Source organism: Colius striatus, chromosome 2 (assembly GCF_028858725.1).
Source record: "Colius striatus isolate bColStr4 chromosome 2, bColStr4.1.hap1, whole genome shotgun sequence".
NCBI lineage: Eukaryota > Metazoa > Chordata > Aves > Coliiformes > Coliidae > Colius > Colius striatus.
This window is the reverse complement of record NC_084760.1, coordinates 114,203,520-114,229,905: the sequence shown is the minus strand read 5'-3', so window position 1 is coordinate 114,229,905 and position 26,386 is coordinate 114,203,520. Positions and strand designations below refer to the sequence as shown.

The 26,386-nt window shown below is 40.1% G+C and overlaps 1 protein-coding gene across 1 annotated transcript in view; it reads left to right on the top strand.

Moving 5' to 3' along the window:
• PCSK2 (proprotein convertase subtilisin/kexin type 2) overlaps positions 1-26,386 on the top strand; it is a 101,515-nt gene that overhangs the window by 11,960 nt on the left and 63,169 nt on the right. Inside the window, exon 2 of the mRNA XM_061989217.1 lies at positions 8,592-8,696. Coding sequence (XP_061845201.1) covers positions 8,592-8,696 — 105 coding nt within the window. The remainder of the gene's footprint in view (positions 1-8,591; positions 8,697-26,386) is intronic.

The window sequence follows — 26,386 nt, the reverse complement described above, 5'->3', positions numbered from 1 at the left end:
CAAAATCATGCTATTTCTTACAGGGTGAGTTTTCCCAGAGGTAAATGTACTGATACGAAGAAGAGATTTTCATCATGTATTATTTAAACATACTGAAATATTTACCAAACTTTTATTGCAAAGAGGCACTTGATTGTGTACATGTATATTATATGTACAGAAATACCTATTAATATAAGCTTACAGTGGCACTTGGCATTTTATAGTTAGTTTTATAGCACAGTCTATAGTGCTGTGCAAACAATTAAATGAATCCTATCAATAAATGAAATAACTAAACAAGTGCTTAATAAGACTATACCATTTTACATGCAAGGCAATTGAAACAAGATTATTACAGCTACAATTGCCTGACATTCTCCTAATATTAGGAGGCACTGGGGTTACCGAGCATCTCTGAACATGCTAAAACTCATGTGCTGTGAGGTTTAGTCCTGGCTCTGTCCTACTGCAGGGTGCTACCATGTAAAACAACAGCAGAGAGGGGGAAAAGCAAATGAAATGGTCCCAGAGAGAATGATCTTGGTGAGAAGATTATTTGAGGTGTGAAAACTTTCACAGAGTATTGTCGCCTTGGGAGATGCTTTGAAAACACCTAAGAGCCTCGAAAGAGGGGCAAGATGCCCAGAGGAGCCCCATTGCTCCAAGCAGGAGACAGACACTTACAGGAAAAGTTTTGTTCACCATTGGTAATAAAATGTACAACTGGTGAAGCCACTTTTGGGGTACTGTCCTTTTCCCCACCCCATATTCTTAAAGCATTGACTGTCATAGTCTAAAAGAACTACAGTTAATTAACTGGGTCAAGTATTGGGAGCTTTCTGTCTGTAATGTCACTTACACTACACAGTTGAGAAGCAATTCCTTGAAGGTACTACTAACATGAACAAGCTTGGAAAGGGAAGTCTATGGGCAAGTGCCCCTAAAGAATGTCCAGAATCTAATTTGTGTTTGTCTTTTTGTGGGGCCCTTTTTTTGTCTTTTCAACGGGAGGAGTAAAAATCTGCCAGATTACAGGAACATTTCATTTTGTGCTAGTGACACTTGTTCTAAGAAAATTTAATTGAATCAGCTTCTGATGGAATCATATTTGTGATTCTAAATTATATGTATTTTTAGTGTGTGGTTGTTGTGGAGCCACATAGCTGAATGGTTGGAGGGAACTATCTCATTTTCCTAGTGGCCATTTGTTGCTGCTAAAAGTAACAGCACAACTGTTCAATGCTCACAGTGACTTTTTTGGGTGCTGAGCTCCAGTATTCTTCCTGTTGGCCAGGGCTGAACTGAGGTGCTCTTCTTGTGGGACCCTCAACATCTGTGTAAGAGGACATAATGATGATTGCTTACAGGCTGTCAGCCAAACAGTAACTAAATCACCTATTCCAGGTAATGACTATCTGGGTTAATTCAGACAGTGCAGTGTGAGGGCTAATGTAGCATTCTTCTCCAAATCTGGAAAGTGTCCTGCTTTCAACAGTGCATGTGGTAGAATCGATAATGAGTTTTATAGTTACTGAGGAGTAATGGATAAAACTCCCTAAAATGCACAAATCTATTCACATAAACTAGAATAACTCTTTTAAAAGCCTCAAATGGCTTCTCCAATTCACTGATAAAACTATCAGCAAATCTACGGTCTTGTCGCTGATGACTTATATGACTGTTACGTGCTTGCAGGGTGAAGCTCTTCAGTGACAAGCTCAACAGCGATATAAATACAGCAAAATGTTAAACCTGTGTGATTCATTCAATTGCAAATCAAATTCCAAATATTGCAAACTTGAAACCAAACCAAAGGAGCATTCTTTCATAAGTACCTAGAAGCATTATGTGTGATAACTGATGGGAAAATGAGAACCACATATTTAACATCAAAGTTGATCTACTTGAATATGGACAACTAGTCTCCTCTTACAGTCTCTGGAGTGAAAGAGGTGCTCCTGAGGCTCAGCTCTGTGCATTTTAACATGGCCACCTAAGACAGATTCGATCTCAGATGGGGAGCTCAGATGAATTCCACATAGATAGGCTGAACTTGTAAACATAATAGCCATCCACAATGGGTCGTATGGCTTCCATTTCCGTCCCTGTACTTCCTAAGCCACTCATGCCTAGTTGTTGGGAAGACTGTTTAACTTTGCGGTTGCTGCATGCAGGAGGGAGTAGACAAAAGGTTTTCTTCTATCCTTTTGGATAAAAGAAAATCCAAAGGTAGATATTGCACAAAGTCTTTGGATGTCACATTTGGCTTTACACTGTTTTTTAGAGGAAAAGATATTTCACTGAGGGGCAAACTTTCAGAAACTATTGGAAACTACTTCTGCTGGCTTGTAAAAGACTAGAACTTTTTAAGCAACGTTGCCATGTTCTTGCAGGATAACTGATATGCTAAATAACAAGTAGACTTGTTATGGTGCCTATTACAATATTTCCACTGACTTCTGGATCTCTCAACCCAGTAGTCCCTTCTTATTACCACTTCCCTTAAGAGGTGGTTGGATATGTACATGAAACACAGCTTAAACCATAAGTAAGTATCTGAGTCAGGCATTTCTGAATTATTTTGTAGGAGAAATGTTGCACTGTGTATTAATCAGTTGGTTTCACAAGGATTGTCTTCTGATAATGTTTTAATATGAGATTTACGTTTTGGGAGTGTTAAAGCTATGGCTAACGCCTCCACCTGCCAGATTTGCCAAGACAAGCAGATTAGGCTTTGGTGGAAGCAGCTAAATAAGACAGGTGCAATAAGAAACAAGCCAGAAAGACTGAGTCATACCACTCAGACCTGGACCTGACTGTGCCAGTCTTCAGGGCTGTTTGGAGCTTGGATCCTTATGCTCAGCCTTCAGAGTAATTATAGTACGCTAATGAGAAAGTGTTGAAATCCTTGCCTGGGGCTGTGGGGACACAGTGGACTGGATTTCGTGTCGGGTAAGCTCTGGCACAGTTTTAGTCCTCTGTGCTATTTCACATTTCTCCACCAACCTTTGAATTAATGCTTTCTTGCTCATGCTTTGTTCTGTGTTATTTCGATGCCTAGGGCTGCCTGTGTTTCTAGCTGGCTCTACTCTTACATGGTCCTCGTCACTATAGTGAGTGCCTTTGACTTCAGACTTGCCTCCCATCTGTGTATTTAAAAGTAAAACGATTTCTAATGCTAATTGAGGTGAGGGAAAATGAGAGAAAGAGAGTTTAAAAATTCATATTGAATATTTATAAGCATCCTCAGTGCATTTGGTGAAACTGGGATGAAAAGGTTTCTAAAAGGTTTCTAATTTCTGCTGGGAGGCACTTTGTTGTGCTTCAGCTATAATGGCAACTGAAGAAGTGAGGCCTGTGGGGCCTGTGAAGGCTCCAAATACATTTACTCATGCCAGGTCTTACTTTCTGTTGGTGTAATTACTGAGCAGTAATGGGATGAAAGAGCAAGAGCTCACCTGTGCAGATTTATGGCCCCTTTTAAAGGCAGAAGCTGTGCCTGGGCTCTGTGGGGGAGAGATGGTTTGTGTTTGTTGATTTTGGGTTTTTTTTTAACTTGTGGGATGGCTACTGTGTTTTTTTTTTCCAGACAAAGAGTTTCTTTAGCACCAGTGTTTGAACCCTCACATGCCTGGCCACATATTCATACTAAGGCCAATAAGGGAGCCCTGAGGAAAGTCTTTGTCAGCCTGGCTGGGTGAGAGATTTCTATGAATCTTTTTCACTCGTGGATCTATCTTAGCTGATTTTGGTAGCAATCAAAGGAGGTGACCCTGGGATAACTTGTTATAAATCACCCCTTGTATTTTTGAGTGATCTTGCTCAACAGAAAATTGTTATGGATTGTTGTCTCCATTGGTAACTTGGGAGGGGAACCTTAACAATAGGTTCAAGTTAGCTGGTTTTAGAATATTATAGTGTCAGGGAGAAATTACTGCAAATGATACACAAAAGCTACCAGCGTACTGTGGAGATGTTACAGCGTGAATTCGGCTGCATGGGAAGATTTAAATCCCATTTAAAATAGGAGGGGTCCATCTGATCTGTTGTTAAGCTTTCTGTGCGCTCCTTAATTTGCTTGTGAGATATATGTAGATAGACCTCTGAAGTGCATAAATAAAAATTAATGTTAAAGATAAGCCTGGAAGCTGAGGTTCCTCTTTGGTTTTGTATTGTATGTGTCACCTCTTCAAACTAGTGACAGACAGTGAATGCTGGACCTCTTGCTTAGAGCCAGGTGAAGTATTTTAACATCTATTTCAGCTTTGCAATACCTTTGCTAGACATAGACTCTTCTGGTCAGATGATGCTGGTGCTTTTATGGTTGTTTTCAGTGTTAGCTCTGCCCAAGGTGGCCCAGGATCAGCTGGTTTAGAATGAGAAACGGTGTCTGAATTTAGTCTTCCTGTGACTTCTTTTCTTTAAACCCCTGCACCACTTTGCAGATGATATTGATATCCTTTGCTTTCAGACAGGCAAAACTACATCTGCTGTCACTGTGTATAGCAAGACCAGAAAGAAGGGCAGTTTGATTTTTCTCCCATCAAGAGGACAAAATGGGATAGGAGCCATTAGCTCCAAGGGAGCTGTGTGTGCTGCCTTATCCTAGATCAGGTGCTCGTGAGGAACGGGCTACCTTTTGCCTGATTTTTCCTTCTTGGAGCAGATGGGTAGTTGAGGGCTCAACAGTGGACTGTGCCTTTTTATTTTTGCCTCCTTCTCCTTTATGCCTGCCATGGGAGAATTGTAGCTGCCTGTTTACAGCCAGGAGTGGCCTCTAGGGCAGCACAGAGTACGTTTCTTGCTCTCTTTTCTTAGTGGGGAAAGATTGTTCAGATGTAAGGAGGGAAGTATAGAAAGGTTGAGAACCACAAATTTAACTTAATTTGTTTTATTTCAATAATAATTGCCTTGGACTTCTCTAGCAGAGCAGTAGTCTGCAAGCAGCCAAGATGCCTGAGTCAAAGGGATTGGTGCTAAAACTGTGAACCATGGGTTGCATTTCCTGCTTCCTGCTATACTGAATGGTGCATCGCAGCTATTTTGCTTTCTAGATAAGCCTCTTCCATTTAAAGTGTTTTCCTTCCATATAGTTGAGCACTGACTTTTTAGAAGCTCTTTTCTGTTCTGCAGACTTTTCAAGAAGGAGGTTAAACAGGATTTTATCTTTATTTCAAGTGGTATTGTTAGTAACCACAAGGAGGTGGCTATATAAGGTTTTCCTGTACTCCTTGTCTTGTATTTACAGTTTTTGTTTTGCTTGTATGTGTTTTTCCCCAGTCATTTTATACAAACTTTGTAGGTAACAGTGTCTGTAATTCCTGACATTCTCAGTCCTACTTTGTATTGAACTGTATTTATATATCAAGACAATAGTAGACCCTTTTCTACCTGTTAATAATCCTTTTCACTTGAGTATTCAAGTGCTTTTCAGTAATTAGTTATCTTATGTAATTGCTAATTTTTCTCCAAGGTCAGGAAACTTTGCTTCTGTCTTGCAGGAAGAACCTGAGCCACCAGGCTGAGTGCATTATTCCTCTGTGTTACATGCAGAGCCAACTGCTGCTGAAATAGGAATTTTACTCAAATACGATTCCAGTTTTACAACAAGGATATTACAGAGTAGCTACTGCTGGTGACTCTTTGAAGGGTTTTTTATGTACAGGAGCCCTTCTGTTTTCATTTCACTTCATTACATGCACTGTTCATTTTGCTATTTGCTACTTTGCTCTAGCTCCAAATCAGAGCAGACCTCCTGGAGAAGCTAATAGCGGGAATGTAAACCCTGCTGGGAGCTACCTGCGTCCTGCCGTTTGGTCACAGTGGAGGAATTACTGACTCAGTGATGGGAGTTCATCAGAATGGGAACACTTCAGTGGTTCTTTGCAGTACTCACAGATCTCAGTGCAAAATCCTCATCAAAGCCTGTGCCGTTTTAGGCCCTTTGTCGGTGTCTAACTTCTCCTTTGTGCACATTCATTACTTTTAGGGATTTACTGAAGAGTTTGATTCTTCCTGAGAATTGCATGGTTTCTGATATTAATTATTTGCCATCCATAGTGTTTGATCATGTCACGTATCAGGTACTACCTCACTTAGCTGCCTTCCTGTCTGTCCCCCTCAGGGTTTCATTGAATGAGTCTGAAAATCATGTGAATGGTAAAATGAGTTCCTCGACGATTGCTGAGATATCAGTGCAAAGAGTGGTGGAGTCTCAATCAAAGTTATTCACGAATTTGTCCATAAATCTGCTTGTTGTTGTACTTACTGTAAGTGCTTTGCTTATGGTCAGACTTGAATACGGCACCTTTAAAAGCTTTCTATATAATATATAGCTTCATTCTAAGTGGCACTAGAAACTATAACCTGACACAGAAAACGAACCATGAGTACATGTTATTTCCACATACCTTCCAAATTGCTGAAAATCTTCCTTAATGGAAGAACATCAAGATCAATAATTGGTTGGAATTGATTTGAATGGTTGATACTGTGATAAAATGGAAAATAGCCCGATTTCACTGAGAGAATTAGAGGGGTTATTGGACCAGAGCTTCCAATGGATGGCAATGGTTAGCATAGGGAGATGAATTTTAAGCTGTAACCGATCTGTCTGTTTAGATTTATTTTTTCCCCTCTGCATATTTTTGAGGCAGAATGGCTTGACATGAGGGAAAGGCTGTTTCCTGCACAGTAGATCTATTGCCAAGCTCTGGATTATGGAAATACTTGATTACTCAGTCGGTAAAGATGTCAGGTATAGACTTTTTATATCTGCTTTTAAAAAAAATACCTAAACTCAGTCAGAAACTGAGCCTCAAGGGCTACAGGTCTGAAGTGTAGGAGATTTTTGTGGCCACTGTTATAAGCTTTCATACTCTCCTGTTTTTTAACCTTCTGTCTCAGCTGGTTTATTCCTCACTTGTGTATGGAGCTGATGTATAATATTCTGATTATTTTCCCAGAAAGGCTCTCCAGTCAGCTCTGCAAATCAGGTCCAAGGAACCATAATGATTTTGATGAAATCTCCTTAATCTTTTATGTACACTTAAAAAGAGGCCTTTTTATCCAAACAGAATGCTTTATTTTTTTTAACATTACTTTGCATTTATGTACTATGTATCATACACAATGGAATTTTAGAAGTGAAAATTGAATGCTTTGATTTCATTGATATTAAATGTTTTAACATAAAAAAGGACTCTGTAGACAAAAAACCCAAAACCTCACATACTAATCTTTGGAATGCAACCAAATTCTAAACTTTCAGAATTCAGAGTGAATTTTGCATTCCCACACTGCTCCATATGTATACCAAAATGTACTTGCAGAACTGCACCAAATATAGTGACAGACTTAATGAAACAGGAGATAATTTCATAGAAGGAAAATGATATTTGTGAACTGTATATACCTGTATACAGGAAGAGAATCTATTATATAGCATCAAGATCCATGTACCCTTGTTCTGCTCAGGTTTTCACAATGATTCATATCTAGACATCAGTTTTTCAGTAGAGAACTTTGAACTCCCACTAAGAGGTTTACATTATCATATAGAAGCATAGATAATAAAAAGGAGAGAAATAGGGCTGTCACACCTGTTCTGAAATATCTCTTTTAAGTAGTTATTTTATGTGCAGGGTAGTCTAACCTTTGAAGTTGAAACGTTCACAGCATTGACATGTAACTTCTCAACAAGAGCTCATTTTTTTTTCAACTTCTACAAAGAAAAGGGCAGTTAAAAATGTGCAGTTACTTGCTTAGATATAAACATTCAACTGGAATCTCCCTATTAAATTTGAATGGGGAAAACCTGCAGAATTTGAGATGCAAATGGACCTTTCTAAATGACTGCTGCAAGTGGGATGCTGTTCTCCTAATACCAATGTCTACTAGCCTTCTAGTCACTCTCTACCAATCCTGTGGAGAGAGATGCATTTAATAAAGGGCGTGTGTTTTTCTTCCCTGGCACCTGCCTTAGATGGGGCTGGAAGGCTCTCAGGAGATGTTTGCTGCTGAAATTGGTAAAGCTGTCCAAGGCAGTTCCCACCCATACAATGTGAGCTGTCTGTTATTCTTAATATCTTCCATTTGCTGGTGTTAAGAAAAAATTCCAAATACCATATTTTTCTGAGAGTAGAAATCACTTTGCTTTCTGCCTTACTGCTTGTGGCATCAGCTCAGGTGTGTTGCAGTGGCTCAGAAAAGCACTTATGCAACACCTTTTTGCTGAAGGATGATTTGTGGTAGTTTCAAATAGTTTCAAGTTAATTTTCTACTTTTATTTTGGCTTTTTCTGCAAATGGGAAATAATCCTGATATGATTCTGGAAGCTCTTCAGAAATATTTGCACTGTTGACCTTAAATACAAGGTGAATGTAATACGAAGTGCATACAAGTGAAGTTACACATTTTAAACCTGTAGCAAATCTTAATGCTGCTGGGCATGCTTTTAAAAGTAACTTGAAAGTGACACTCTCAACAGAGATTTGGGCCTTTAGCTATAACTCTCCAAGTCTTCTTGTGGATTCCTGAGTAAAAGTTTTCTATGTCATCCTTATTAGTAGCTAATAGCTCCATGATGTTTTTCTCTCTCTCTTCCTCAGCTCCCTTTCTTAGATACCGGATACTTCTTTTATCACAATGGTATTGCCAAGGCCAGGAGAAGACGCAGTCTTCAACACAAGCTTCATCTGGAAAAGGATTCCAGGGTAAGTGTTTTGTCATTACGTGCACCTATCATGTTTTATTTGTAATGCACTCAGTGATGATCAGATCTGTGGTTATGGATATATTTTTTCCCCATGTTTGTTTCCACCTTGGTGACTGTTTTATGCACATCACCCCTAGACAGCTTCAGCTTTCATTCTTGTTTCACTACTACAAATATTCTTACATTATCTGAGATGTATCCTCCCTCCAGTAACACTCAGTGATGCCATAGTCTCCAGTACATCATGTACTCTCTGTACTGTGGGGAGGGGCTATCCAGGGTACATCTTACGGTTGTCCTCACTCTGCATCCTGATAGTTCCATGGCTTATCCCAGTATACCTTGTGGTGTGAATGGTGGCATTTTCTCTGAAGTTACACTGGGGCATTTTCTCAGGGAACAGAGTACACACTGGGTATGAGTCATATGAGTGAACCAGACAGGTTCCAGGTGCTGTCTGCCCCAGCAGTTCATCCTGAGATGCTGAGACCTGAGTGCTGGCAGGGTCCCTGGTGCTGCTGCTGATTTTCCAGTGCTCTAACATACTTCTTGCTGGCCCCCTTCTCTAAAGCTGGTACCAGGGTACAGGTGAAAGACTGTAAGGAAGAGACCCATTCAACCAGACTTAAATATAAAATTCCCAAGCTTCCTTCATTTTGTTTACCAATTGGGGATCGTTGTGCAGGTGACTCTGTACTGGAAATAAATATTTCTGTAAGCCTCTGAACATTTTACAAATATCGATGATATTTGTATAAATCCACCAGTTCTCAGTGCAGCCTCATATTACACAGCTGAGCATTCCCATACTAATTCCAGACGGGCTCTCTAGACTATGTGGCTGCAGTACTATTAAGAACAGCTTAAATGTTTCTACCTTCTTATTCAGAGATATTCTCTTTTGCAATGATCTGATATGTGCGGTCTCTGGGCTCTTAGTTGGCTTCCATCACGTGCAATGAAATCTCATTTTTGCTGTTAATAATTGGTAGGCAGCACCAGCGCTTGGTCCTGGTGCTGCATACCAATGGCTTGGTGTGGCCTCCTCTTTTGATCTCCAGGAATAAAGATCTGGTTTTAAATAACTAACAGTATCTGCTATGTGAGGAAAAGGATGTATCCTGAGCTTGTTGGTTATACTGGGAGATGGAAGCAACATTTCATTTCCACATGTAACATGATGTTTTTTCATTCAGCCTTCCTACTTACTCTGTCCTATTGGATAGTCCTTGAGCACTTATGGTACTATATAGGTCGGTTGCTTTCTGTAATACAGTTCGAGAGCAATTAAAATCATTACTATTATTTCCCTTCTTTCTTTTATACATGGAGTTTGGAGAAGTCATTAAAATTCCTGTCATATTTGCGTATAAGTGGAAACATGAGTTGTGTTGACAGTACTTAATTTCAAACTCCAAAAATAATTTCTAAATTTAATGACAGCTTTCTAGACCCATTTACATTCAATTTTACTTAGCAACAAATGTCAGCACTGTCATAGTTAATATGTTAACACATGAAGCCAAGAATAAAATGTTCCTGATGTCAGGCCAGCCAGGAAGCAAACTTCCACGACAGGGCCTTAAAATCTCTCAGGAACCATTATGGTAAATGCTGTAGTTGCTTAGCCCCATTCAAATGTGAGAAAGTGGGCTGCAGTTGTTCTGTATACTTTTTACTTTTAAGGAGATTACAATTCCTAGTTAATTTTAATTATTAGTTGAAAAACAGCACAGATGTTCACTTAATTAATGTTATTTCATCAAGTAAGTCCCTTGAGAAACTATGTCATTTTTTTCAAGGGTTAGGGAAAATAGATGGCAGAGCATTATGCAAACAGGTTACCACATCATTTTCATGCTCTGCATGTCTTTAAAAATGCTTAATAAAGCCTTGTGGTGTAAAGTTTACTGTATGTTAATTTGGAGGTATGCTAAACATATAGTGCAGTTGTGTGATAAACATCATCATTGTCAAGGAAGTGGTAATAGAACATTATTAAGATGTCTTCCTAGAGATCCAGCAAGAACTGAATCTTTTGTTCTGAAGAACAGCTTCAAATACGATGGATTTGACAGTATTTAATATGTTGGTGTTGCTGAAGCCCGAAGCACTACTGGCAGCAGGTGAAGGCATATGCAATAGTGTCATACAGTGTGTTGTGCTGTTGGAGTGATCAAGAAAAAAGTGCAGGTGTACTGTAGCTTTTGCTGTCAGTACAGTCCTCTTAGGGATCCTCACTGTCAGGATGGCATATGCCACAGTGAATTGAACTGCTTCAAATGGAGACTGTTTAGCTATTTAAATTACGTTCTCTGAGATGCAGAGAAACTTCCAGGAGAGATTTGCTTAGAAACATCTCTTCTGTGTCAGCTGTAAATTTCCATGATTTCCAAGTGCACTTGTATTTTGTTATTTTACTGTATGTACCTTTGGTGCCAAATAGATTTTTGTAGGGGGAAAAGATCCCTTTAACTCTTTTACATGTTAAAGCTGAAATTTTTAATGAGATAAGACATAGCAGCAATATATCCTGCATTCCCGTGTGAAAATGCATCTTCATCTGCCTTTATCTGTTAATTGCTTCAGTTGAAATTTCTCAGACTAAAAGGTCATCCATTAGGCTTGGTTTGCCCTGGCAAACTTCACTTCAGTAGCTGCTTCACTTTGCCTTGGAGCTGTGGGCAGAGAGGCAGGCGTTGCCATTTCCCATGGGCACATGGCAACTGGGAGGAGGAAATGGCAGGGTGACAGCAGGGAGCAAGAACCTTGAGTGATATAAAGCCTCTGAGGAGCCAGAGTAGAATGTGACATCAGTGTGAAGGTGAGGAGACAGTAAGTAGAGACAGGCTGGAACAAGAACCCAGAGTCAGAAAAAAAGTTGAGTGATTTGGGTGTAGACCAGCCCATAAACTCAAAAGGATGTGGAGAAGCACAGGGATAGATTGGAGAGACTGGAAACAGGGTGTCCACACTGACATCAAAGGATGCAGCCTGCCAAGTGCTGGTCACAATGCAACCTTAGAGCGAGGTGATCTTTACCAAGGGAGCCTCTCTGCAAGCAAGGGAAATACAGCTTCAGTGAGAGCAAACCTTGTTTGTCAGGAACAGTGGTGTGTTTCATCAACGTGATTGCTCTGGAAAAGTAGATCAGAAACACGTAGGTACTTCATACTGTCTGGTTTGTTAGGTTTCCTTTCTCTGAAAGCATGATGGAGGTAGGATGGAAAGCAGAGACCTTTCCTGCTATGCTGTAGCTAAAAGAAAACTGTAGGATTTACTTCATTTTGATTTTTCAAAACTGACTTAGAATCTGGCCCCCTATGGAGAGATTCAGCTGTATTATTAATAAATGTTTTGAAAAGTGGCCACATAAGTAAAAGGAAAGAAAAACTGCATGGTTGTTACATTACAAAAGTATTGCTCTGGAAAGTATTTTTGCTGTTGTTGGGTATTTCTGTTAGTAAATAGTCTTCCACTGAAGGAGCAAGAGTTGAAACACAGTTCGTTCTCTTGAAGATTATTTTGCTTTCTTTCAAGTTTTAGATAAAACCATTTTCCTCCCACATAGTCGCTCCTGTCAGACAGCTGCCAAGATTAATCCCACTCAAGAAAGAGACTTTAATATACAGAGAAGAGCTGAGTCCTCTTACTGATCTCTATATGCGAGTGCATCTGTGTTAGTGTTGGGGAAATAATGTATATGTGTGCAAAGGGGAAGGTGAAATGAAAATCTTCTACTGAGAGTGAGTTTGGCACTTAGATGATGACTTCTTTGGAAATAAACACCAGCTATGGCAATTATTATGTTACAGAGAGGGATTAGAAGTGGAAACTTAGCTGATACTTGTGCTAGTACAGGCAGGCAGGCACATAGTTTCATCAATACATAATCTCTAGGTGTCCATGGATGACAGTACTCCCAAACTGCTTGTGCTAGAGGAGAAGGGAAGAAAAGAGGTCTATAAATGCAGAGGATCTAAGCCTTTAAACAAATAAATCAAATACTTCCATATTCTTCCTTGCTTCAGAATCTCCCCATGCCCCCTTGATATGACTGACTTGCGCTTGGACTATCGCAACCTGTGAAGACAGAAGTGCCCTATGATGCCAGGCAAGGGATGCTAAGTGCTGTCACAGCTGGATATTTCATCCATGGCCACTTAACATGGAGAAAGGGGGCTGGCAGCTTGGGAAGAGCAGTGCTGCTTAACAAGCAGCAGCCTTTATTGATGGCAGAGCAATGTCACTTTCAGTGACATTTTTGCCAGTATAAATGACAGGCTTGAGATGGTTTAAAGATGGAGCCTTTTGCTTCACTCCTTAGATGCTAGCACAGACCTTCCCCTTTCCAAGAATGAAAATCCTCCTGATAAGATCAAGAGAGCCCAGTTTTCCTTAGTTCTCCTCATTTCTCCAGTGAGTGTAGAGCCATTATAGCTTTTCTTGCAGATCTCTAGCTGCTGTGCAGTTGTAATCTGTTTCTTCAGCCTTCTAATTTTGAAGACAGGCAATTCTGTCCCTGGAACATAATAATAAGAGCAATTTACAGTTATTTTTATTAAAATGGCTATATTTGGCATCTTTACTCCTACTCTGTGTCCCACATCTTGATTTCTCATCTTCCTGACCAGTGCTAGTGATTTTCATTCCCTGGTAACTTTCTATTCAAAGCTTGGGAGACATATCAAGATGCTTCCCCCGTCTAGGAAAATGGAGTTGCTCCCGAAAGCAAAGGGACAATATCAAAACCTATCCTGTAGGGCCAGAATTTGACCTGTGCACTCTTGTGCTGTTGATTCCCTTTGCAGGTAGATGGATTAATTTCCATGTAGAACACCATAGCAGTGACTCCAGATCTATACAAAACTTTCAGCCTCTGTGGGGATAAATGTTATATAAAGTGAATGTAATGCCCAAGACTTGTTATGTTGCCTCAAATCTTAAGGGGATGCTTCAGGTCTTCCAGCTAGTTCTCTACCATGTATGGATGTATGGATGCTTGCATTAGGATAGAGAGACAGGAGAAGATGACAGGATAAGAAGCTTTTCATGTTTTCAACTCTTAGGCAAATTCATGCCACAGATAGTAGCGGTGATAGACTTCCCAGTGAAGCCTATTTAGAGTTTTGCCCTAATATACGCTCTCATGGGACTGGCATGCTGGTAGGATTATGCCCAGGAAAAGTTTGGAGCTGCCATCAATTTTATGAGACTATAGGGCAGCATTACACAAGCATTGGTGTTATCCTTTGGGAAGGAAATGGAACATTAAGTAATAAAAGCTCTGCTTAAGTACCTGTAATAAATATTGAACAGCCAAGGAAAACTCATTAGAGGAAATGTCTTCTTTCCAATGCTAAAAAAAAAACCCCAACCACTCACAAACCTACACACTGTTGGTTGGAGCTGCATTGCCAGCTTGCGCACTAAACAAAAACCGAAGACATTTTTGTAGTCAATCATCCTGATAAAATGAAGCTTATTGTGCGGAAAATGAGCAGTGTCTTTCACAAATGGATCCTGGCTTTCTAAGTTGTGTATGCCTTATCCAATGTATCTGAAGAAAGAGTTCCAAGAGTCTGATACAGTTCACAGAGGGAGCTTGTTCTTGAATTAATAACTTTTTCAAGTCGATATCATATTGAGCTGTATTTGTTTTGCTTTCCCATATAGCTCAGGGCTGTTTTTGAAGGTTTCATATTTCTAATTTGTAATGAAGCCAGTTGGCAAGATATGTAAGAAAAAACCCAATTTTCTTGAGGAAACTCTAGTCAGCTGTATGTATTAGATCATCAGATAATTGATCTGGTGTATGTCTTACTACTGAGACAATTTAACACTTAAATGAAGCATTTTGCTTTTATGGTATTTAGACCATTTGCAGATGGTGGTGGATGATGTTATTTAAAGGTTCATGAGTGGGTTTATCAGAGAACATGAAAAGGAAAAAGCAGCAGAGACGACACCACAGTCTTTGAAAGAAGTCAGGTGCACTTAGTCAGTTCATGGGAAGGTGGAATTCAACCTGCACTTCAGATGTAGAAAGAGAAAAGGTCATACAGCCAGTAGGACAAAACTAAGTAATTGTAGGATAAATGCTACATGTATTGTATGATTTTTGTCATTTGAAACCAGAAGTCAACAGAGCTGCAAAGGGGAAATTTAGGCTTTGCCTGTCTTGTACTGCTGACAGGATTAAGGGAGTATTGCTTTGCCTCTGGAGTGCAGAGGATAAACTAGTCTTTAGACCATGGCATGTGTGTTTGGAAATTCAGTGAAGTTGCAAGTTTGATTCATGTCTCTACTATACCCATATAGCATGGCTGCTGTCACTGCAAGTAATGATTCCTATTTCTTCTTGTCCTTTTTAGACTCTATACCTACCCAGTAAAAGTTGATGGAGGTTAGTTGCTCAAAGAAAGCCCTGTCCAGCTATTTTTTTCCTAGTTGACCAACAGTGACTCCAACTGTAAAGCATTTAGCTGCTCTTTAATTAAGAAATCAGTTATTGCATAGGAGTCAGTTTCAGTAATAGGAATAAAAAGAACTCTCTGATATAAAAAAATACTGAGGCCTAGAGTCACTCAAGTACTTAAGCTGTCATTTAGGTTGACACAGTAGTCGCCTTCACTACAGAGTGAGTATGTTAAGCATGTGCTGAAGAATTTCCTAGTTTCTTAAGTTATTCCTATTATTAAGTGTGGTGCTGCTTGCTCGTATTTGGACTGGGTATGTATATTGTATTTGTGATGTGCAATACAGTTCTAATGTAAAATAACATGCTATTGAGTATGGAGTATCAAATATTTCAAACAATTTGTTACCAGAGCAAATGCTGTTAAATCCAGCACAGCGTAAAAGCTAAGCTGAATGGCTCTATTATTTCTATTTGTAACTAGAAAGATAGCTGCAGAGAGGAAAGACCCCAGTCCATCAACATCAGCATTAAAGAGTGTTGGAAATATTGTATAGCAGTATTACATGAAAAAGCACCATTAGTTGCACATGATAAAATAACAGATTATCAAAATGACATCAAACTTAAACATAGATGTGTGTTGTATGGAATAGTGTATAACTAAAATTACAGGGTAAGCTAAAGCTATTTCTGTGAGGAAAAAACATAAATGAATGTACTGCAAGATAACAGACTGGTAAGTGAAGACAATGCTTGGCAAATTCATGTAGAATTTTCCCAAAATAAAAGAACTGATACACTGCAGCCCTGGTGCCTCCAGGGGCTGTGGAGTGTGTGTGGTCAGTGGTTTTAAAGCAAGGTTAGATAGGGATGGTGACTGACTCAGGTATGGCTGGTTCTTCCCTGGGACCCTACTATGATTCAATGACCTCTTAAAGTTTCTTCCAGTAATGTGTTATATAATTTTCATATTACTGAAGGTGACACTTAGGGTAAGGCAACAAAATGAGCTTTATCCCTCAAAAATACCTGTAACCACGTGGAAGCATGGTAATATTACAAAAACCTGTTGAGACAGCTGACCACATTCAGTCTCTGCTCTGCTGCCTGTAAATTGCTAAACTGGCATTAGTTAAGTTTCTGCTTTATTGTTGATGTCTGTTCTCTTGACTGCAGCATTGCTCCCCAGTCTCCCTGTGTTTTTCCTGTCTCTTGTTTCCTGCCTGATGAATAGAGTCTCTGTTTTGTGGAGCAGGCCTTGCCTTTGTTATTTGTCTATGCAATTTCCAGCCTTGAATCTTCAGTGGGGTCTGTTTAATATTATAATATAACCAGTGGCAGTTGTGAGAATATATGGTTTAGTAGGTTTAATGGTTTTGTTAGTAGGATGTCAAGAAGACTAGACAGTGTGAGCCAGTGACTTTGGATTAACATGGAACCTAGCATGCTGCACAAATTTGCTTATGTTTGGGACAAGTTTGGCTTGGTTTAAGAAATGTAGTGATTTGATGTATTATGTAATACCCTCTTCTGAGGAGCACACACACACACACAGCCTGAGGTCCTTTATCTCCTGAGCTCAGCCTCTCAACTGCTGGCACCGCCTCCCGCTCTCCGCAGAGAAGCGGCTTTCTCCACTCGCGTCCGCTGTCCGAAGACACCCTCCTCATCCTCCTCCCCCAAGGACAGCGCCGTTTCCACCACTCCCCTCAGCGCCCGCGCTCGCCTCGCGCCGGCCGTTAGTCCCCTCGGCGCCCGCGCTCGCCTCGCGCCGGCCGTTAGTGCCCTCGGCGCCCGCGCTCGCCTCGCGCCGGCCGTTACTCCCCTCGGCGCCCGCGCTCGCCTCGCGCCGGCCGTTAGTCCCCTGACTGCCCCAAGCCTTGTAACGCCGCACCTGCTCCCGCGCGTGCTCTCGTTGACGGGGAGGTTCTCCATCTCTACTCTGCCCTGGTGAGGTCTCATCTGGAGTCCTGTGTCCAGTTCTGGGCTCCTCAGCTCAAGAGGGACAGGGAAGTGCTGGAGAGAGTCCAGCACAGGGCCACCAAGATGATCAGGGGACTGGAGCATCTTTCATACGAGGAAAGGCTGCGGGAACTGGGGCTGTTTAGTCTAGAAAAGAGGAAACTGAGCGTAGATCTTAACATTTACAAATATCTAAAGGGTGAGTGTCAGGAGGTTGGGACATCTCTTTTTTCTATAGTAGCTAGCAACAGGACAAGGGGTGATGGGATGAAGCTGGAACACAAAAAGTTCCCCTAAAATATAAGAAACAACTATTTTACTGTGAGGGTGAGGGAGCCCTGGCATAGGCTGCCCAGAGGGGTTGTGGAGTCTCCTTCCTTGGAGGTCTTCAAGACCCAACTGGACACATTCCTGTGCGACCTGATCTAGATGAACCTGCTTCTGCAGTGGGGTTGGACTAGATGATCTCTAAAGTTCCCTTCCAACCCCTACCATTCTATGATTCTATGATGTGAACTGAAGGTTGTGACTGTCTCAGCATTCACTGGATCTGTGAGTCCACGTTGTTAGTGTTGGTGATAATCATGCCTTTCTCCCTTGGGAAGCTCAAGCCAGCTGCATCTTGTGTCTGTGAGATGAAGGAGAGCCTTCTCTGGGCTGTCACCTTACCAGCATCTCCTGGCCCCGTGTGGTGACTCTTTCCCTTCTTCTTGCCAGGAGTTGACTTGGAAGAGTTCGTCATGGCCTGGCAGCACTTGTGTTTGATGATGGCAAAATATGTGGGGATTCAAAAGTGCTCTTGTTTCCCAAGTCACCAGTGTTAGAGCTACCACAAAATCCAGACTGCCCATCTTCAGAGTTAATTTCACTTTCAGTTTGCAAAGCATGTGTATTCACCTATGCTTTCTTGGTTTCAATACAAGTAAAATGTATACTAGAAAAATTTCCTCCTGAACTATGCAAGACATTTGGGAGTCTGTTTTCTTAAGGAAAATCTCTTAAGCATAACAGAAAAATTGGAGACTGGAAAACTCCTGTGGTTGACATATACTTTGGGAAGCGTATAGAATTATTTAAAATACTGATAGTATATGATGCCCATGTATTTAGACTGTGACATGGTAGATTCAGAATGAAACAAAATAGATTTATAACGCTTTATTTCTGTTCTTTCTTGATTTCAGAAAATCAGCTGTTAAAACAGTGACTGAGTTTATTGTGTGTACAATTAGGTGACTAGAACCACTTACTGTACACTGGCAATAAAAGGTGGTGCAACTAAGGGTCTACAGTTAATAACAACTTGAGACTGGAGCACGTTTTGGTGTAGTTTTCTGGGGTATCTAAGCATACTGTGCTTGCATCACAGGGCTGTGATGTGAAAAAAAAAAAACCCTACCACCTTTCTACTAAGAGACTCAGGCTAAAAGAATCAATGTAATGGCATATGTTACTATATCACACAATAAATGTATTATTTAGTACATCCACTCATGCCATTTAACATACTTTACTGTTGTTTAAAATTTGATGAGTGTTTTCTTCGTGAACAGCATTTTGCTCTATTAGTTATCACAATCTGCTCCAAAACACTGTTGCCATGAGCATGCTGTGTTTCTAGATCGTCAAAGTGTGTATGCAATATTTGAAGTATAATAGTAAATTCTTTTTGCCACCAACTCAACAGCCCAGAAGCCAACAAAGTTATAAATACATCTGTGGAATCATTGCTTGTATGCGTGATGTGTTCCATGAATAAAAAAAGGGGTTTACTAAGGTCAGAGAAAGTTGATTGCAGTATTTGGAGATAGAATGAAAATAAATTAAAGGTTCAGATTTAAATTACTTCTGAATAGTTTTCTGCAGTAATTATTTGATGCTGCATTGGAACATGACTTCTCAGCAGAATGGGTGCCTCTAACAGCTGAGAATAGCCAATAGTGTAATTAAAATGCTAATATGTATGTCATGGGTTGATGAAGTTGAATAATGTTTCTTGGTGTTGTAAACTTGCATACTGAAGGAGAGAACAGGACCAGGCAGAATAAAACATTGTGGACAGACTAAGAAATGCCTTGACATCACCATGACATGTGTTTATCTCACTTAGTTGTGTGGCGTCAGTTCCATACTGTCATAAATGGACTCTGGTCTGTGTTATGATTTTGCTTATATGAAGTGATAGCTGAATGGTCATACTTCTGTGGATATAACTTTACCATTTATAGTGATAGCCATCTACTGTCTGAGTGCTGAAAAGAAAGATGCTCTTACTGTGTACACAGATTTAATGTTCCATATGTATAAATAGTCTGTCCCCACCATTTTATCTTTACTGATTCCAAGCATTATTTCTTCATGCAGAGGAGTATACAGTAAGGGATCTATGAGCTTTGCAAATATGAAATCTTAACAGAAAAATCAGAATTGCAAGGTTTAATTATTATTATTTTTATACTCCTGGTCTCACAGCAGTATCGCTAAGCTGATTACTGCTGAGCTCTAGGTTATGTAACACTGCAGTTCAGCATTAATAGCTGGTTCTCTTCTTCCTCACCAGCTCTGCACACTCTCTATTTCTGTTCTTTGGAGGAAGTCCAGATGCATTGTTTGTATCACCATCAAGAACTTGTAAAATAAAATAAGCCACTGGGGCAAGGAGATACCCTGTGTTTTGTCTTGGAGTCTGAGGCTGAGTGACTGATTGCATTTGTTCCCATCTAACTTGGCTTTGTCATCTGGCAAATATGATAAACTCAATACTGAGCCTGTCTTCTGTGTTAGGCTACTGGTTTCCCTGGCACTCAGCCAGCCTTCCCCTGCAGAGCTTCTGAAAGACTTTTGTCCTACCTGTGGTTCCCCCAAAGTCAGTGCTGTTATGCCCAGAAGCATTTGCTTCTGTTGAAACAAGGAGCTCAAGGAGCTGTTAGCTCCAGCCTGCTGTCCCAGCCCCTCTTCTCTTAGGAAAAGCCACCTTATAATCTGCCTGCGTGGTATCTTAAAAATGTAAGATACCTTTTTATAAACCGTATAGGTGCTGTTATAACTGCTGGTTTTACCAACTCAGAACAAACCGAACTCTTGTTGTAATAGCCTGGCTTACACACTTCATGGATCTGTTACCATGGGGCAACAAGCAATCTCTGGCAGTTTGGACAAAAATGCTGATTCTCTTAGGCCAAGAGATACTGACATAATTGAACGGTGCTTGCTTTATTTTCTTTTCTCAGCTGTGGTCCTCTCCTGGGAGAACATTCATTGGAATCCATTTTATTTGTTTTGGAACATGCGTTTTGCTTGGAATAATTCCCTTGATTGCTATAGGAAGAGGATTTCTGCTTGGACTATTTGTTTTCTGAAAAAAAGGAGGAAAAACCTCCATATTAAACTTCTGTTTCTTTGTTTCCAGAGCTAACCATACCCATTTCTCATACATTTCAAGGATCCTTCTCCAAGTTGTGCAGGGTGTATTCTAAGAAAAGCTTCAGAAAATTTTTCTATTGGACAATCAACTAACTAAAATGATTATTTTCATAAAGGACAAAACCAAATATTTTGAAGACTTGAACTCATTTTATTTCCGGTAGTGCAATCACCAAGTAACAGAAACAGAATCTACATGTTCGTACTTGAAATACCGAATCAGGGCAAACATGCTTTATTGCACCAAATGATTTTATTTAGCAAGAAAAGGAGGTTTTAATTTTGTGTCAGTTTCAGTTTGGAACCTTGTAAGGTTTTTTCATGATCATTTTTTTACAGTTTTCTTCAGTTTCACGATTCCTTTCCAAATGAACATCCTTTTTCCAGACATCTATAGGTCCCATCCCAGTTTTCACAATATGGAAAGTATGTTTCACACGGGCAAAAATAGCTACTGAGAGACAACTTGTGAAACAAGCATCTGATTATCACCCAGGACTAAAGCCTACCCCTGCTCATAGAAATAGGTAACTTGATATTCACTTCACTGCTCTTCTTAATTGAATCCAAATGGCTAAGAACAAACTTAAAGGCAGCAGTACCACTGTGAAGCCTAGAACTTCTCCCAGCTGTTCAAACCTTTTGCTTTCTGATGCCATTTAACTCTAGGAAACCTCCACTGAGTCTTTGGTCCTGTAGCCCTTTATTTTCCAGTTCTGAAAAATTGAAGCAAAGGGACTTGATGCAGGCTAACTCTTTCCATCACTAATTCACTGGACAATGACAATTTGCTGAACATCTGCATCTAAAAGGTTTTTTTAGTCCTGTCTGGATGATAGTCTAGGAAAGCCATTGTCATCCAAAACTGCCTGAAGAGTTTATCACAAATCCAGGGAAGCTCGATTCATCTTGCCTCTTCAAAAAACATCTGAAGAGGCTGAGATTTCCTGCAGTCAGACCATACTTAATGGCTCTTAAACCCTTTTCTGAGGAGGTTGTGGGAGCTGAGTGATGCACTCCTCCAAAGGATGAAGCATTTTTTTACTCATAGGCTGTATTTCACTGAAAACAAAAAACCACCAGCCCCATGATTTAACTTCAGACATACAGAAGATGAGGTGTGAGTAATTTTTTTTACTTCCAGGAAGCTAGTTGGAGAAAGACTTGGAAAATGGGATATAAATGATTGGGTTTGGTTAATTCTCACTAGGGAAGAAAATGATTTCTGTGGTGAGCAACTTGCTTTAGCAAAAAAATGTAATTTGTTTCATTTCGTAGTTGTCATATTCAGCCTCAATGGAATTTGGAGTTTGTTTGAAATGTTTTCACTTTCGTGTGTCACTGAGGTTTGGAAAAAAGTTTAAGTGTATGAAAGAAATACAAATTCCAGGCTGAAATTGGAAGATATGAAAAAGGACATTGCTTTTAGGAGTATGAGTCAATCTGACATCTACTGGTGTCCTGCCATTCACTGTGGAGTACTGAACATTTTTGCATAAAGGACGTATTTCCGTAAAGACGGTTGTTTACCTGAGGATGTTGTTTGTCAGAAAAATCTAAACCCATTGTGGTTTTCTTATAAGCACTGTACTTGAGAAGTGTGTGCAAGGTGAATTGCCTACCTGACTTACAAACAATGAATAATTCAGTGTAAGGCAGAACGTCAAATAAATCTTCCCAAATGCTTTTTATCTGCCTACAAGAGAGACAACAGTGAGAAAGGGACTGCTTTGGTGATACAATACTTGCAGGACTCCTAATGAAATGATCTCTCTGTCCATCTGAAATAATCTGTGATCTTTCTGATCTTTTACAGTGTGTAATGAAATGGTTTCATAAATATTGGGAATAAATAGGGGGGAACTTTTACATTTTCCAGAAGGTCATATAGTGAAGCAGAGCAAAAGTAGGAGCAGATTCAAGGTGCTCAATCTAACCTTCTGGAAAATGGAAGAAAAAAAAAATAAAAGAGGTTGGATTACAGCCATTTGTGGTCTTTACAGCACCTGGGCAGTAAGAAAACTGAGATGAGAACAGTGGGGAAAAAATAAAAACTGAGAGATTAGCGCAGATCCTCTGAAGCCCAAAAGACTTAGACAAAGGACAGTAACCTTAAACTGTAATTACTGTTGTCGTTTACTCTTTCCATGTGCATGATCTGGAGGCTCAGGGGAAATTACTGTGTTGGAGGTTATCTAAGCATAAAATAACAGAATTGTATGGAGGTATTTGTCCCTGGGTATAATCTGGTACTAGCCATCCTGCCTCTGCTCCTCTTTGCTTCCCCATGGCTCATTCCAGCTTTTCCCAGGGTGACATTTCTTCTTCCTCACTAACAGCAGAAGCAGCAGATGGAAAAACATATTTACCTCTCTAGCATTAATAGAGATTTGAGTGAGAGGTCCTTGTACTCATAGTCTGGAACTTAAGTTACTTTTTTTCACTGCTTCATTTTTTGTTGTCCAATAAGCAACTGGGTTTTTTTTTTGCATAAACTATACACAAGTTATTTGACTGAACATGCTGCAGTTTATGTACTTAAAATATATAGGTGCAGCACTTCCCAAAAGGTAAAATCCAGCACCTCCCTGCCTTTGCATTTTCAAATGGAAAGAAGCGGAAAGTCAGGGAGTTGTGTGTCTTTGTGCTCCTTCAGACTATACTTCTGACCTCAAATATGTGTTGATCGGCTGGGAAAGGTATGGTTTGTCAGAGACCTATCAGTGATTTCTTAGCAATTGGGGTTGCATAGGTGTTGCACATTTTTAATATAATATTTGCTCATGGAAATTGGAGTCGTCTTAGGTCTCTGCAGGTAGGAAGCTGGTATTTAGCTCTATTCAGTTCTGCTCCAACTGCCAGAAGCACATCAGTGGAACATCAGGACAAAGCATCTTCTTAGCTGTAATCCCAAACTGCAGCACTGCCTCCAGGCTGAGGTTCTGTCTTCAAGTGCATTAGCCTCAGGTGGAGATGAGGAATGAAATGATAAATAGTATTTATCCCCTTTGTGAAGTTATTTGCAACCTCTTTTAATGTTTTGCCTCATTGAAACAGAGCTATGTAAGCACCTTGACTCAAGGAACTAGTGATTTTGATGAAAGACATGATGAATTATTTCCTTGAGATTTATGTGAGTATTTTGCCAAATTCCGAGTTAGATTGAAACAGGACATATGAGAGGGGAATACCAGAGAACTTTTTTCACTTCTGCCTGTTTTATTTTATTGTGAAAGTCCACAACAGGAAAGGGAATGTTTTCAACCATATTTTCCATAAGGACCTCAGATAAATTTTTACTGGAAAAAACAGTAGTTTTCCAGGACTCTGTTTTCATAACAGAACTCAAGGAAAAACAAACAAAATAACCACCTGCTTCCCTCATCCCTGAGCAAGCAATGACCTCAGGTACATGCTTGTCTAAGATATGAAGAGCTTGTGCTTTCTTCCTCTCTAAAAGTTGCCTACTTTATGAGTTATGATAAAGGGAAAACAATTATTCTGGACAGTTTTCAGAAGGTGCCTGTGGAGGAAGAGGATACCTGGCTTCAATGGAAGGGAGGGGAAATATGTGAAGGAAAACCACATGACTCGTGGGGATCACACTGAGTTGTTTGCAGTATTTCTATGCAGTTGGTCATATAATGCTGACCCCTCTGAAAGCTCTGAGATGGAAATGACAGAGAGCAGCCACCTGTGAGCCACCACTTACAAGGCGCACCAGCAGTGCAGCTGCACGAGGAGGTCTCCAAGTCATGTCCATATGCCATTGCTGCTTGAAGAGCCTGGACATACTAATTCATGAGGCTCTGCATGCTGCTCTGGCTTCATAGTATGCACCTCCTCTGGGCTTCTCTACTTACTCCTTCCTCCTCAGTATCTCAGTGTCTTTTCCACAGTAGCGGGTTGAGTATTTTGATTTGGTTGCGGCTGGAAACAGACATTCTCCCCTGAAGCAAAGAATAATAATTTGTCCCAGGTTCCCTCACAGGTTCAGCTCAGCAAGTTTGAACTTGAGTTCAACTATAGGGAGGATTTTAACAGTTCTTCTCCTCACAGGGATGGTGTTGAACAGAAGAGACAGAGGTTTCTCCAATTTGCAGTAGTGAAAATCTGAAATACTTTCACTGAAATCAATGGAGTGAGTTCTGTATTTACACTTGGGCAAAGAGGAGGTAGAACCTGGGTCTTTGCACTTCAGGAGAATTGAATCTCAGCCAAGAAGCTAATACCAAATGTACACTGTTGTTCCACTGTGATGGTTTAACCTAATGTTTTCCCCAATTGGTGTTCCTGATGGTTTAGGAATTCCTGCCTCCTTTTTCCTCCTGTTTGTTCCTCTGATATCAGTCCCATTTTGTTTGTTTGTTTCAGGGATAGCTGGTGTTGGAATAGAGAATGTGATACTATTTTAAAAAAAATTATTTATAAGCTAGAGCGTTTCCCAGGTCTTATTCTTGGATGGCATGTGGTGTGACAAAACAAGAGGGAATAACTTAAACTGGATTGGCCCATCCTGGAAAGGAAGTGAGAAACTATGAGGGGCCTTACCCAGTAGAAAGGATGGTCCTTTTTAAAGGACTTTTTTCTCTTATTTTTCATTCATGTTTCCTCGTTTTGCAGGATACTATTGTTAACCTTAGTCTCATAAAATGACATCTTTAGCCAAGACTTCGGCAGTTTCATCCCTTACATAATTCCCCCGTGTCTTTGACAACACTTCCTTGTTTATCATTTTCCTTTTGTGATGGTCATTCATAGGTATAATTCACCTCACTTTTAAAGGAAAGGCCCAGAACAAAGGACATCTGACATTGTTGTGTTGTCAACAGCTTGCTAATTCCCTGAGTCTGTCATTTAGTGCTGGATATTTTGCACTTCTTCAGACTGCAGTGGCCCAAGTCACATGGGACTTGATATCCCAATCTAGGCATCTGTTCAAGCTGCCAAAAAGTCAATCCTTCTGCTGTAGTTGTTTATATCCCCAGATCTCCCTTCTGTTACTCTATGAAGTACTGGCAGTCTCAAGCCACTTCTTGAGTGCTTGCTGTAACACACGTTAATGTTGGCTTTTTGAAAATATGAAGAGCCCTTAAATGTGCATGCAGCAGGCACTGTTAGTATTAACCAGAGATTCACCACTTTTCATACCAAAGCAATGTAATTTCATGAGGGGAGCTTTTCTGTTAATTTTTATTCTGTAGAAACCATAACATGAATTGGGTCTCAACACTTGGACACAAAGAGTGATTTCCATAGAATTTGCATGCATTATTTTTGATTGCCTGCTGTGAAGCCTGAGCAAATAATTTTCTTCTATGATTTGCTAAGCATTTGTCTCAATGGAAATAAACTATGAAGAGCAAAAAGTATATCACGAGAATAGCAGTTTACAGGAGTGTACAGAAATCTTCAGTGATAAGCAAAAGCATATTTAGAGTTTAGTCTTTCTCAGCCCCTTCGGGTACAGCCTCCTTTAATGAGTGTGAATAGAGAGGTCCCTATTAATATTAATATATGCAGGTGATGTATGTGCAATGGAAGGAGACTATACCCCAAAGTCTAATTATTTTATGCTAATAACTGAGCTGAAAAGATACTCCCTCATTCCTGGCCAAAAAGCAGCAGTAGTTAAAAGAATTTGGAGCAGGAGGATCATTTCATCACTTCATTTAAACCAGCCTATGCTCTGACCCAGTGGGGACAAGGGAAAATTCTGGCAATAGAATCCTTGCTAGTGTACATACAACCCCAATTAATGAGTTTTGCAGTCTTTGGAGGCCACTTCTCATTGCTCTAGGCAATGGATGCAAGAGCATGTGACAAACCTGAACCTTTGGATGTCCTGGTCCCTTGAAATCAAGGCAGAAACTCCTTTGTTT